Source organism: Myotis brandtii, unplaced genomic scaffold (assembly GCF_000412655.1).
Source record: "Myotis brandtii unplaced genomic scaffold, ASM41265v1 scaffold131, whole genome shotgun sequence".
Classification (NCBI taxonomy): Eukaryota; Metazoa; Chordata; class Mammalia; order Chiroptera; family Vespertilionidae; genus Myotis; species Myotis brandtii.
In genome coordinates, this window is record NW_005354632.1 from 3,502,994 (window position 1) to 3,517,645 (window position 14,652).

A 14,652-nucleotide genomic window follows, 5' to 3' on the forward strand; every position below is an offset into this window, starting at 1 on the left:
GCACTGCCACCCACTGGGGAGACTGACACTCAGAGGGACAGGCCGTGACACTGCAGGTCCCAGGGCCGGAGTCGCTGCCCGTCTCCGCCTCTCAGCTTTGTGGAGTCACCCTGCTGGGCCCAGGGAGGGGGCGATTCTGAGTCCAAATTCTCTAGAAAATTTTCTCAAAGAAAAATGCCAGTGTCGCTACCTATTCCTGGTGAGTAACGTCCCTCCAGGGGAAATTAAAAATAGAACTTCAGTCACACCTTAAGGGAGCACAGTCACCCCTCAGTCCTTGCAGCCGATACGAGGGAGAAGGGACCTGCCCAGGTTGTCCATCCCTTACACTGATGGCCCTGGGAGTGAGTTTGGCTCGTGAATAAGGACGGCATTTACCCAGGGACCAAGCACCGGCTCACCCTCCCCTTCCACTCCCCTCCCTGAGCCAGAGCTGCAGGACAGACACCTCCCAAGTAACCCAGGGCCCATTCATTCAGCATGTTTCTTGAGCACCTACTATGTGCCAGGCCCTGTCAGGGTTGCTGGGACTTGGGCAGCAAACAGCAACAGTATGTCACTCCCCTATTAGTACAGCCTTTTCTGGTTTTGTACCAACTCTTTGGCCGCTCTTGTCCCGTTTGCTCCTGGAGCTGTGTGTGTAAAACCCTGGGCCTGGCCCACCTGCCCCACTCAGCGAACATGAGTCTCCTCTTCCCCAGAGCAGGTAACTCCGAGGTCACCAAACCCACCGAGCAGAGGACAGGGAAGCAGAGGAGAGAGTTCCAGCTGAAACTCACACCCAGTGATGGAACTGGGCCTCCCGCGGTCACCGTCACATCCCCTCTCCCCTTACTCAACAGTTTTATACGGAAAAAGTCGGCTTAAATTGGATGTGGATTGTGGTGTTGGAAGGTGTCAGCCCAGCCGGTGAGTCAGCCTGCCTGGGGCCCTGGCAGCTGGAGGAGTGACAGGCGGAGGCTGGAGGGGGTGCACGTGCTGAGACCGATTATTTTAACCCCCACTTCCTAGCTTGCCCCCTTTCCAGCTGCCACAGCCCTTCGCAGCACAGACCCCGATCTGTGAGACTCCAGGGAAAGTCCGGCTCTTGCACAGAAATTCCCATTCACATTGGGAAAAGCTATGGCCAAGTCCTCTTCTCTTAGCCATTCCGCCAGGGTTCCTTGGCCTTTTCTGTTATGAAAGCCTGGGGCTGGCAGCCGCAAGCCAGCTCCTGGGTCCTGGGAGGTCAGCCACCCTCTCCAGGAAACACGGACTTGCTGGCTCCGGGGCTGGAGACAGGCATTCTCCACCGTCCTGGGCTCAGCTAATTGGCTGTAGATCATTCTGGGAACAGAAGGGACAGTTCTCAGACACCTGCCGTCCCTCCAGCCAGAAGGCAGAGTTCAGGGCGTGCCAGCCTGTGCCCCGGGGCCTGAGCGGTGCAGACTCGGGCACAGTGGGTGGAGCTCCTTCCAGTGCCCCCTCCCGGATCTCAGGGTGACCAGGAGCCACTGCTCCCCAGGTGTGGTCTCAGCAGGAGGGACCTGCCTCTCCGGGGAGGGAAAGGCCCATCTGTGGGACCAAGACCCGGCAGAGACGAATGGCCAATGGCCACTGAGCCCAGGCATCCAACCAAACCCCAGATCAGAGGACGGAGATGAAAGCTAGAAGGGCAGGAAGAGACCAGGACTCACCCAGTTTACTCAAGGAGGAGCCAGGAGCCGATCCGCAAAGCCCCCCTATTCCGCCCCCCCTGCCCCGCATCAGGGGGAGAAAGGGCAGACGAGAGACCACTGGGCACATCCAGCCCCATCTCAGTAATATCCTGTCCACCCTGGGCAACGCTGGGCCAGGAAGCGGATTCTTGCTTGAAATTTCCGGTGCTGCCTTTGGAGGCCAGGCAGGGCCATGAATAGCCATTGTGGCCGGACCAGATACCAATCAGTGATGGAGAGGGCCCTGTACAGGCCGGGCTGCGGGCGCCACAGTCGTGCCTGCGGCTGCCTGGAGCCGGGCCGTCCTGAGGGCAGGAGGCGGCCCCGTCCTGATCATTTTGGAGTCCCCAGTGCCTGATGCAAAGGCCACCAACCGAGCAATAGCTTTAACTGAGACCTGGGCCCCTGTTCTTGGCGAACCCTCCATCTAATGAGTGCTCGAGCACACGTGCACACGTGCGCGCGCGCGCACACACACACACACACACACACACACACGGAGGAAGCGTGACACAACTTTTTCTGAGTCTAGAAAAATGATTTTCTGTTGTTGAAACAAAGCAGGCGAGGCCAGAGTGTTAGATTCTGTAGGCTCTTACTAATCAAAACACAGCGTTTCTCCTTGTCACCCACACTGAGCGGCTCCCTGCCCTCCCAGCACGCCCCCCCCCCCCCCCCCCCCCGCCCCCCCCCCCCCCCACCCCCACAGGCTAGCTCCCAGCTTCTCCTCTCTGTGCCCCCTGGCCAGTTCCCCACCTGCTCCCCACACTGCGGCCTGGCATGGGGAGGCGGGCCATTGCCCTGTCCCGTCTCGGTTCTGTCTGGTTGTCCTGGAGCTGGGGGTCTGAGATGACCCAGAGTGGGGGTGATGGGTAACCCGACAGTGTGAGCAGCCGAGGTGACCAGGCTGTCTCATGCAGAATAACTGAGGGCTCAGTTATAACTAGTTACATATAGTCATAGGACGACACCAGGTTTATATATAACTACAGCTAATTATGTGTGTATGACTGTAGTTTACACACACATAGTAAACTCTCTCATCTTTATGAAACCACCCACGGTTTATAAAGAACCTTTACAGGTGTGACTTCCAGGACAGCCCTGCTGGGTAGGTCATTGCGATGCCATTTTCAGGAGGGTAAACTGAGGCCCGGGAGCTGTGACTGCCCGAGGGCTCTCAGCTGTAGGCGGAGCCTGGCTGACCCTCAGCCTGTGCAGGGAGCCCCTGGGGGTAGACAGTGAAAGGCCAGCGTGGACAGGACCCCGAGCGCGGCTGGGGCTGCGCTTGTCACCTGGAAGCCCTGCACGACCCTGACAGCGTCTGGGAGTCAGACGCGGGACTCAGTGCCGTCCAGATGACGTGGGCAGAGGAGGGAGTCTCCTGGGCCTCGGAGGGTGGGGCTGGGGGAGGCGGGGAAGAGGCACCCCCATGAGGGAGCGGGTGCTAGCCCACACGGGGTCCAGGGGGGGCGATGAGACCTAGCAAGGCATTGGATCTGCCATGGGCAGCGGAGGGCGCAGTGCTGTGGTGAGTGGGGACACCTGGTGGCTGTACACTGGGCCAAGCAGCCAAATCGCTGGCACCTCTGCCCGGCAGGGGCTGGCTCCTCTGGCCCTGTCTCTGCCTCTTGCCCACCTCTGTCTGTCGCCGACTCCATGGCCATCCCCTGGGGCGCGGGAAGAATCAGGACTGGACCTTCAGACAAGGCCTGCACCAGCAGCACACGGTCCCCAGGGATCGGCCTGTTGGCACATACCCACCCCAGCTTCTGCGTCTCAGCTCCCTGTCCCCTCCTCGACTTCAACCCAGTGCTCCATCCCCCTGGGGAGTGCCTCCCTCCCACCCTGGCACTAACCAGAGGCCGTCGTGGCCCGTGCTCCATTTGTAGTTGAGGCAGCCCCCCCGTTCTGAGCAGGGCTGGCTGGCCAGGGAGGTGGAAGGCGGAGAGGCCGCCCCAGCAGACAGCTGTTGTGATGAACATATGGGCAAAGAGAAGCAGACAAGGCAGTGCGGGCCTGGGGGACAAGGTGGTGCGGGCCTGGGGGACAAGTCTCTGAAGGAGCGTGGGGACTGACCATGCTGTTTCACGGCTGTTTCTGTCACCTCCACTCCCAAGAGGGTGGAGGGGTCCATGGGACAAGTCTCCGGGGACTGAGACTGGGAGAATGGGCTCAGGTGACAAGGTGGTGCGGGACTGGGGCCTGGGGGACAAGGTGGTGCGGGACTGGGGCCTGGGGCCTGGGGCCAAGGTGGTGCGGGCCTGGGGGACAAGTCTCTGAAGGAGCGTGGGGACTGACCATGCTGTTTCACGGCTGTTTCTGTCACCTCCACTCCCAAGAAGGTGGAGGGGTCCATGGGACAAGTCTCCGGGGACTGAGACTGGGAGAATGGGCTCAGGTGGTTTCTAGAACAGCGTGCCTGTCAGGAGTGGGCACGTGTCCTTGGCTGGGCCCTAGCCTCTGGCCCCCAGCACCGTGCCCGGCCTCCAGGAAAGATCGGGCCACTGGACAGCAGCCCTGTCCATCTGAGCGAGACAGGATCGGATGGGAGCTCAGCTCCCGCTTATCTCTCAGCACCTGGAGGAGGAAGTAAAGGCAGCAATTAATTGTACAAGGCGGGTGGTTTGTGCAGCTTCAGTTCAGAGAAAAGGTTTAATTATCCCTAAGCCTGAATGCAAATTAATTAGCCTTCCATGTTAGGAGGGTGAGCGTCCCTGCGCCTGTGGCCCGGACGTCACTTCGGATCCGAGGATGCTGGGAGAGGTGGGAAGCAGAGCCGGAGCCCCTGAGCCGCACCCCCGCCCCCCCGCCCTCACCAGGGACAGCAGCCACCTGCACCTGCGTCACCTCCAGGAGGGGCCTTCCTGCCCCTGCCTTCCCCGGGCACAGAGCAGGAAGAGGTGGGAGGACGGAGCCCTGGTTGGCATGAGAGGAGGAAGGCAAAAAGGGGAGTAAGGGGACAGCTTCAAATACTGTCTGAGCCCAAGACGCTTTTTGTTTTTCTTTTTCTCACGCCTCACTTTGCTCACGTTCCACAGAGAAAATAGGCCATAGATGCCATTAGGACTGTCCAGGGGGCCCCCGGGGAGCACTTCCCCTCGCGGCCATGGCCACTGCAGTCAGCTGCTGGGTAGTGAGTGGTCAACACTGCCCGGCAGGTTTGACCCGCAGTCGCTGTCGTTTAGAAATGAAGAGCTTGCTTAGGGAAAGCAGCAGTAGCTTGTCATCACCATCATATCATCACCATCATGGGATCCAAACGGAAGGTTAAACAAACATAATAACTTGCAGAGTCAAGGAGGGATTGAGCTGCAGGAAAGGCTAAGTGAAGCTGGGCCTCAGAGAGAATTCAGAGGAACCCAAACGTCATCAGACTTCCCTTCCCATCACCCCCTTCTGCGTGTCAGCTGGCTCCCGCTCTACCGACAGCCTGGCTCCCTCCCAGATGCAGAAAGCATGGCTGTGGGCAGCCCGGAGCCTTGTTTGTTGCAGCTTCAACTTCTTCGAAGGAGGTTGATCTGGTCTCAAGAGTGAAAATCCAGGGAAGGGGAAGAGGTGCCCGACCTCATTAGCCAACCAGGGAAATGCAGTGAGATACCTTCACACCCGCTGGGATGGCTGGGATCAGAAGGCAGTAGTCACCGTGTTGGTGAAGAGACAGAGAATGGGAGCCCTAACGGATTGCTGGCACGCCCAATCTTTAACGGATTTCTAAAATGGTGCGGGCACTTTAGAAAGCAGTCTGCCCGGCCCGCACACTGTTAAACATGTCACAGCGGACTCCTGGAGAAATGAAAGCTCAGTCCGCACCAAAGCTCATACACAACTTTCCGTAGCAGAGTTTATTTATAATAGCCAAGAAGTGAGACAACCCAAATGGCCATCAGCTGATGAGTGAATGACCAAAATGTGGTCTATCCATTCAGCGGGATGCTGTCTGTCCATACAGACACGCTACCACATGGATGGGCTTGACACTGAGCATGTGACGCTACGTGAAATCGGATGCGAAGGTCACATGCTCCTATTCCACTGATAGAAATGTCTAGAAGAGGGAAATCCACAGACAGGACGTAGATTAGTGGTCGCCTGGGCTGTGGTGGGCGTGGAAAGGTCACCGACTGCTGTGCTGTGAGATGCCTTTTTAGGTGATGAAAATGTTCCACAATTAGGCTCTGTAAACACACTAAGCCACTGAATTGTGCAATTTAAATGGACAGATGTTATGGTGTGTAAATTATGTCTCCATAGAGCTGTTAGAAAATGGGTCCAGGGGGCCCTGCCAGGTTCTCCGTGGTGGGAGCGCTGTCCCCGCCTGAGGCAGGTGCCCAGTTCCGAACTTGCTGGGACCAGAGGGGACAGGGACAGAGGGAGACGTGGCGGCTCCTCTGAGGACCAGCAGCTCTGGACAGAGCTGATGTCCTAATCGGGGAGGCACACCGTTCCCAGATTCAGTAGGTGCCACCACACTGGCTGTTCATAGAGGATTTACTGTTCCCACCAAGGCCTGCTCCTAAATTCTCTCACAATCATCCCAGCCCCCGGAATTAGGTAGATAACTAACCCCGGATCTGACGCCAGCCTCGTCTCTGTCATGAGGCCAGGCTGCCTCCCTCGGGCTCGGTACACGCTGTTGGAAAATCCTGGAACATGCCATGGGAGACCTCACGTCAGGCCCATTCTTTCTGGGGACCCTTCTAACACGGGAACCTGAGCTTCCTTTGCTGGCCGAGCACCCACCGTGGTGGTCTCTGAGAAGGGCCAGGAGCCTGCAGATGGCTGTCCAGCCCCCACCAGCCACTGCCGTCCCCACCACCTTCCTCCCGCTTGCCAAGGGCAGAAAGAACTGGGCCAAGAACAAACACATCTTGCCAAAATCATGACGCAGTAGGACAGCAGCAGTCTCCTGATCCACCAGCAGGTGAACCCTCTCAAAACCAGAATGGGGGTTCATTTGGGAGGATCCGTGCCTGGTGCACAATACAACTCATTTCCCGTGTCTGCCAGCTGCCCCCTTCATCGGCTCTCATATCCCGCCGGCAACCTGATGGCAGAGTTGATGGAGGGCAAGCCTGCTGGTCCGTGGTTTCTTAGCTCCTCTCCCCTTCTTTACAAACATCGATACACCCGTTTCCTTCTCTGGTCCTGGCATTTCTCCGCGGCGCTGTGACTGCTCGCCGAGCATGGCGGCGGTCCCCTGACCCGATCTGCACGCTCCTCCTCCCTCAGGTGGGACCCAGGTGGCACTGGCCTGCGCCCCTGTCCCCTCCCTCAAGCTCCTCTGTACCCACATTCGCCCCAGCCTTCCCCAGACAGAGCCTGCTCTCCGTGGAGAAGGCCAGGCGCGCCTAGGAGCTGAGTTGTTCTGTTTCTGTCTTCTCTTGCCAGCAGACCATCTGCCCCATGGTGGGCGTAGCTTCCCTCCCCGTCCTCTCTGCCGGGGGCGGGGGTGGGGGGACAACCTTTCCGCTGCCCTCAGCATCCCCACCCGCTCGATCGCTCTGAGATGGAGCCCGGGCACTTTCTTACACGTTCCTGCCTCGCTTCGTTTACGTCCACGGTCACCGGCCCGATGTCCGTCTTTCAGTCGGTTCCGGCTAACACGACCCACCTCCGTAGGACAGCCCCGTCCTCGCCACTGGGAGCACTTGAACTTGGGACAACCAGCTGTGTCCCAAGGTCAGCAACAGAGACCATGGTTACCAGGATGCCTGGGCAAGAGTAGCAGCACCTCTTGTTTATAGAGCTGTGTATGTCGCTACAGGGTTAGGACCTAGGCCACTCACTTTATAGACAAGGACACAGGTCCAACGTCATGCGTTCGTGTTCTGGTGGAGCTGGGCGGGTCTTGAGCCCAGGTCTCCAGCTCCAGAAGCCGAGTCCTCAGCCACGCCCCTGAGCACGTGGCAGAGAAGGCAGACCTGGACCCGGGTCCCCAGAGGACCTATCGCAGCCTCAACATCAGGGACATGGCTGACAGCTTGCCCGGGACAAAGGGCCTGGACACTGAAGGAGAAGGAAGGCCGTTCTCGAGACAGGAGCCGACTCACAGGGAGGGAGGCTTAAACGAGATCATGTGTTCGCTCAGCAAATACGTGCCAACCACCGGCCTGTCCTCCCAGAGCCCTCAGTGCTCACAGGTGAGGACTTCATTCTTCCCAGCTGGCTCTCCGCTCTCCCCCCGACCCCCACATCTCTGTGGAGCCCAGGACTCCGTGGTCCCCTCTCAGGACAAGCGACCTTGAGCCTCACTGTTTCAGCAGCAACGATTCCTGGTCATCCTAAGCCTGTTTCTCGTCCAGACCCCTGAGCCGGGCGTTGTTGTTCTGGCTCTCCCGAAGGAGTCGCACCTGTTTGCTCTTCGCTTAATAATCTTTCAATTATCTCACTAAAGAGGCTAAACGCTTACCGCTGTGGAGAGTCACTGGTTGGAGGAGAGGCTCTGGCTGCGGGGGCTGACGGTCTTGGGGCAGCTGCCGCCATGACCAAGTGAAGCACTTCAGAGCGGCTCTGTCCCGAAATGGCTTCCCGGCCCTCAGGCCGAGTTTCAGAGCTGGTGGTCCGCCCTCGCTCAGTGCGGGTTCTAGAAAAGATGAAAGCAAGTGGGTTTCCTCCCAGCTGTACCCAAACGAGGGCACCTCGGAGCCTCACGCTGCATCTGTGATGGGAGCGAGGACGCCAGGCTCGCAGTTCCTGGGGCTGTGAGGTCAGTGTGCGAAGTGCTTTCTAAGGCAGGAGTCTCGGTCGGCAGGTGGGTTTGGCACATGCCAGTATCATAAGTGAGACCATGGTGCTTCTCTGGTTAAGGCTCATCCGTGGCTCTTCGTGCTCCGTGCGGTCGGGCCCCTGCCTGCCTCCCCTCCCCCCCTTGTATAACTCCCTTCCTCCCTCCAGCCCCACTGGCTCTTTAACCTTTTCTAGAACCAGCTAAGCTCCTTGGACCTCAGGCCTCCGTGCTGTCTGTTCCCTCGGCTCGGCACGCGCTTCCCCTTTAAGATGAGTTTAAATGTTCCCGCGGCGGTTCCTGCCCACAGTCCCCTCCCTGGCGGCACCTGTGTCTCTTCCCTTCATGGAAGTAACCACAGGTCGAGGTGCTTTCATGAATTCACTTCCTGTTTGTGGCCTTGCCCTTGTAGGATGTTGGCTCGAGGGGCATAAGGATCTTGTTTGCTTTGTTCATTCCCAGGTCTTACTTCAGTACCTGACACACGAGGCACCTCAGCAGCTGCTGAATGAATGAGTGAATGAGTGAATGATTGGCAGGGGAGCCCGACTTGTTTCCCAAACGGCCCCTCTTCCTCACACCTGCTCTCCCCCCTCAGCTACGGGGACATGGTGCCCAAGACGATCGCCGGGAAGATATTCGGGTCCATCTGCTCCCTGAGCGGCGTCCTGGTCATCGCCCTGCCGGTGCCCGTGATCGTCTCCAACTTCAGCCGGATCTACCACCAGAACCAGAGAGCGGACAAGCGCAGGGCGCAGAAGGTGAGCCGAGACCGGGCGGGCGGGGCTGGGCCAGAGGCCTCACAGTCAGGCTGCCGCCGGAGATCCTGGGAGAAGCCGGCTTGGACACCCGCTGGCTTGGAAAGGGAGGTGGCCGAGTCCCTTCTTCCCCACCATGCGTTCCCGCCGTCAGCTGCCAGGCCACAAGCCCTCATGACCCAGGAGCCGATTCTCTCCTGGACATTCCGTACAATTCCCGTGGCCCGGCCCCCTCCGCCCTCCCACCAGGAGCTGCCGGGCCGACATCACCGCTCTCGGTACCGGCAAAGCACAGGGACAGGAATAAATTCACGGAGAGAGAAATGAGCCCTCTGAAGGAGAACATTGAGGCCACTGAGTCGGGGACGAACGGCACAGCAGGTTCAGGCACCACAGCTCAGGGTCGAGGCCCAGAACCGCCAAGAGCAGGAGCGGAGCCAGGGCCCTGGGGAGTTCAGTGTGTCCAGGGTCCCCTCTGAGGCAGGTAGGGCAGGGGGAGGCGCCGCCCGTCCTGACCAGCCCCACCTTCCATCCTGAACAGCCGACCTGGCGCCGGGCGGTGACTTTCACCAGGAGAGGGGAGGGCCGAGGGGGTGTCCACCCGTCGGAGCCTCTCACCTGGAGGCGGACTCTGGGCACAGTGGCCAGGGCCCTGGCTGAAAGGGTCGTTCATGGAGGCTGAGGTTTTGTGTCCCGACTTCATTCTTGCTTTCATTTCACTCCACAAACATGTACTGAGCACCTACTGCGTGCAGGCCCTGCACACACAGGGCAGCCCCCCCGTGGCAGGGCCCCGGACTCAGTGGAGGCACCGGACTTGCAGAGGGGTCTGTGTCCCAACGGCATAAAGCCCAGGCCCAGGCCGCCAGCTCCAATGGGTGTGACTGACAGGTCATTACCCTTAATAACAGCCCAGATTACAGACTCCATCACCCATCCCAGCAGGCGCCTCCGTGTGGCCTGTGCTGAGGAGCCTCGGCTTTTCTTGCCCCAGGTGAGTCCTGTGACCAGGCCCAGGCTGCTCTGTGCTGTCCCCTCCGCCTCCAGCCCCATTTCCTGCCTCCTCACCCAAGGTCAGGGCTCCCCCTCCCCTGCCAGCCACCCCAGACATAGTCTCCTCTCTGCCCTGTGCCCGTCAGCACAGCAGGCCCACGTGCACCAGCCCTGACTTCACTGCGCCTTCCCAGGCAAGGGGCCGGCAACACGGGGCCCTCCTTCCCGCATCCGGGAGCCTGAGCCCCAAGGGCCAGGGCTGGGCTGACAGGGATATGGCCGAGCAGGAGAGGGTCAACGGAATCCTCGGCTCCCCCAGAGCCAGGGCTGTGCCCACCCGCTCAGCAGCTCCCTTCCCTTGGCACCCCCTGCCCCCCCGCTTCCTGGAGCACCCCATCCGCACACGGAGTGGAACAGGCCCTTTCCCCGTGGACTCTCAGGGCTCATCCTGTGACTAATCCAGAGGCATCGGCTTTGGCACCTTCTTCTCTGCCACTGCAGCCAGATAAGCCCCCTCCTTCTGCCCCTCCGTCCCGCTCCTCCTCTCCCTTCCCAGGCCCCCTCCTTCTGCCCCTCCTTCTCTCCCTTCCCAGGCTCCAGCCTTCTGCCCCCTCCGTCCGTCCCTCCCCCCTTCCTTCCCAGGCTCCCTTTGAAGTCAGAGTAAATATTTGCAGTTTTCACTTCCCTGGATACTCTCGCCTCAAGCTGCTCAGCTTGTCTTCCACCTTTTCACCTCGGGCTTCCCTCCGAGAGAAGGGAGAGGATGCAGAGGGGCAGGGGAAGGATAGGGGGATGCTGCTGCTCCTAGGATCTGAGGCAAGGAAGGGGGTCCAGGGGACGTCATGGGGCGTGGAGAGGGGCAGGGAGGTCAGCCCAGGCTGCAGACTCGGCTCAACAGCCACAACGGTGAGCTCAGCCCAGAAGCCTCAGCGTCATGCCGGCTGCTGTGCTCGGGGGTGATTACGGACATCACTCCATGATGTTTGCCTCAGACTGTTCTGAGCCGTGGGACTTGGAGATCAGGGGAGGCAGCGGAGCAGGGGACAGACGGGGCGCGTCTGGGGGGGCAGTTGGTCCCCATCTCCAGGTCCTGCCCATCTCTTTATTTTACTGGAAATGCTTATTGAGATTATAGACCCACAAGCACTTGTAAGATTATCACAACCAGGGTGTGGACGTTGATACAACTGATCGTATGGGCTCCATCAGTCAACCCAATTCAGATTTCCGCTTTAGTTGTTGGGGTGCGTGTGGTTTTCTACAACGTTCTCTCCTCTGTAGGTCTGTGCTTTAGTCCCCACCCCCTTTTATAACCACACCCTCCCACCCGTAAGCCACCCCACCCCTAACCTCTGAAAATCCTGTGTCCTCCCTTTATCAAATGTTTCCATTTCAAAAGGTCGTATGAATGGGCTGTCCAGTAGGCAACCTGATCGTTTCGTGTGAGTCCTGGAGACTCAGCCAGGAGTGTGCATCCAGCTGTCCCTTTGCTGGCGGGGCGGCACCGTGCTGTGGATGTGCCGGTTTTACCATCGCCTGTTGAGGGGCACCTGGGATGAGGCCACTGTGGGTTCTCAGAGGTCAGGCTGCTGTGAACATCCATGTGTAGGTTCCATGTGAACATTTCTCTGGGGTTCATGCCTGAGTGTGGCTGCCTGTTCTGTTTGGGCTTTTCTATTTCTGGGGCAGGAGGTACCCGGTCTCAGGGCCACAGGGTGCCGCAGCCAGACAGCGGGAGGGCTCCCGGGGTGGGGGTGGGGGATCGCACCCTCCGCCCAGGCCCCTCCTCCAACCCCAGTGACCCCACATCTGCTGAAAGTGCAGCTTCCTGGGATTGGCAGCACGTTTAGAAACTTGTCTGACAGGAGCTGAAATTCTGGGAAGAGGGATGTTCCGGAGGCCACATTTGTGCTGGGAGTTGCAGGTCTGAGCTGGTCTTGCTAGTTCACTGCCTTACCCTGGTCAGTCACTTCCCCTCGCATCTTCCACTTCTTTTTTATCACCCAAGGATATGCTTTTATTGATTTGAGAAGGGGAGAGAGACACACACACATCGGCGTGAGGGAAACATCGATCGGCTGCCTCCTGTACTCACCCCGACCTGGGATCGAACTCACAACCTAGGTATGTGCCCTGACTGGGAATCGAACCTGCAACCTTGGTGCACGGGACAGTCAGTGTTCCAAACAGTGGAGCCATGCGGCCAGGGCCGTTTCGTGTCTTTAGAAGAGCCTAGATGACCTCAAACTCTGTTAACTCTCATGTCCTCATGGCCATGGAGGAGTGAGCCCCCTGCAGCGGCTTTATCATCATGGGTTTTTTGTTTTTTTTTAATATATTTATTTATTTCAGAGAGGAAGGGAGAGAGAGAAATATCAATGATGAGAGAGAATCATTGATCGGCTGCCTCCTGCACACCCCCCACTGGGAATCGAGCCCGCAACCCAGGCATGTGCCCTTGGCCGGAATCGAACCTGGGACCCTTCAGTCCGTAGGCTGATGCTCTATCCACTGAGCCAAGCTGGCTAGGGCTCATCGTGGGTTTCTGACCCAGATGTGGCTTCCTCCCTCTGGGCCATCACCAGCCCCGCCTGAGCACGCTCAGCGTGAAGCTCTGCTACCCGCCAGAGAGAAATGTCCATGAGCCCCAGACTCCGGCCCTCAGGAGCCCCACCCAATTTCAGGTGCTGGGTTTTTCTGTAAACAGTGCGAACCTCTTTATCCTGGGTGGGAAATGATGAAACGCTACAGCACATTTGATGTGACAATCTGCTGCTTTAATGGAGCCCAGGGTAAGATAAAATTAAAAGAAGTGCCACAGAGGAGAGTCTTTCATCTCTGGAAAGTAATGGAGACAGACCCCAGACACCAGGAAGCCGGGCGCTAAGTGGTGTGATCAAGTTATGTAAGGCTGTGATGAGCTTAACACAATCGGGGTTCCATATGCAACTCTCAACTACCAGTCCTCACCCAAAGCAGTACCAGCTGCACCCCGACAAGGGACTGGCTTGAATGGAGATGCTGGGGGAACGGCTGGAGCAGGACCCCGGACGGGGATCGTCCTGGGCTTGAATGGTCTTTGCTCAGAAAGAGAAGAGGGTTACCTGCCCTCCTTTCTCTCCTAGATGCCCTCTCGTCCTCCCCATCCAGGGGAGCGAGCTGCCTCAGCAGTTAGAGGCAGACCCAAGTTCAAGTCCTGGCCTCTTCCCTTCTAGAAACCAAGAAAGGGTGTTGAACTGTCCCTACGGGGACGTGCTGGCCACAGGGCAGCTTCCCAGGAAACGAGGTCGAAGTTGTCCTGCTGGCAGCCTGCTCGGAGCCCCTGCCGCCTGTGGGCAGGCCCAGCTGGGGAGGGGCAGCAATGGAAACGGCCAGTTTCCCTGGGCTCCCCTCCCGCTCGGAGGCCACGCTGAAGTTACCTGTGGACTTTCCTGGAGGCAAGAGGGCCCTCTGCCCCAGGGGGGTCTGGGTGCCTGTGGGCTCCTGCTCTCAGGGCTGGGTCTACCAGAGTGCACGCCTCCTGCTTTTTTCTAAACCAGCAGGAACCCCTCTCCTGGCGCCTTCTCCCTCTCCCGAAGCTCTCTCCTCTCTGGCCTCTCTGTGGCCCCTCCCGCTGCCTCGCAAACAGGAGGGGCTCGCATGAGATGTCCCCGTCCTCCTGCAGGGCTGCTGTCTGCAAATGCGCTCCACCCTCCCTCTACCACACACACGTGCCCCACGCTTCTCCCACCGACAGGCCAGAGCAAAACAACCAAAGGCATATGCTGACACATCCGCGCATGCGTCCACTCCCGGGCAGACATGCAGTGTACATCCATCTGTACATCAGTGAGCAAACTCCTGCCCTCGCGGAGTTTATGTTCTGAGGGAGAGACAGTAACAAGGTCAGTATACAGAACGTACACACCTGCGCAGTAAGTGCGAAGGTAAGCAGTGTGGAGGCCCGTGTGCACACACTGCTGTTCTTGTGATTATCGGTGCGTGGGCACCTGCTGCCTGCAGGGGGCGCCCTGGCCTGTGCTCCTTGGAGGGCGTGCAGCCTGCGGGAGATGAGAAGTAGCCATAGCTGAGTCCATAAAGGTCGGGACACCTGGAAGGAGGGGGCTTGGCTGAGCGGTGTTCTCCTGCCAGGATGACCCCCGGCCACAGAGGCGAGTGGAAACCCCTGGGCACTCTGACCCTGACCCAGCGTCAGGCCCAGGCCCAGGGTCCATGAACGGAGACCCCTGAGGCTGGGAGCAGCGGCCGCCTCCCTCGCCTCCAAATCACCTGGGAACCCAGCTTCCCTGGGTTCGGCCCGGCCGGGCTCCCTGTCCTTACACCTCACTCTGTCTCTGCCATCACAGAAGGCCCGCCTTGCCCGGATCCGTGTGGCCAAGACAGGCAGCTCCAATGCCTACCTGCACAGCAAGCGCAACGGGCTCCTCAACGAGGCTCTGGAGCTGATGGTCGGTGCCTGGTGGGCGGTGGGGGGAGG

At 59.1% G+C, this 14,652-nt stretch overlaps 1 protein-coding gene across 3 annotated transcripts in view; it reads left to right on the top strand.

Annotated features, from left to right (window-relative positions):
- Window positions 1-14,652, top strand: part of KCND3 (potassium channel, voltage gated Shal related subfamily D, member 3) — a 197,134-nt gene that overhangs the window by 173,586 nt on the left and 8,896 nt on the right. For all 3 annotated transcript variants that reach the window (XM_005860005.2, XM_005860006.2, XM_005860004.2), the window contains exons 3-4: window positions 9,023-9,185; window positions 14,522-14,623. In XM_005860005.2, coding sequence (XP_005860067.1) covers window positions 9,023-9,185; window positions 14,522-14,623 — 265 coding nt within the window. The remainder of the gene's footprint in view (window positions 1-9,022; window positions 9,186-14,521; window positions 14,624-14,652) is intronic.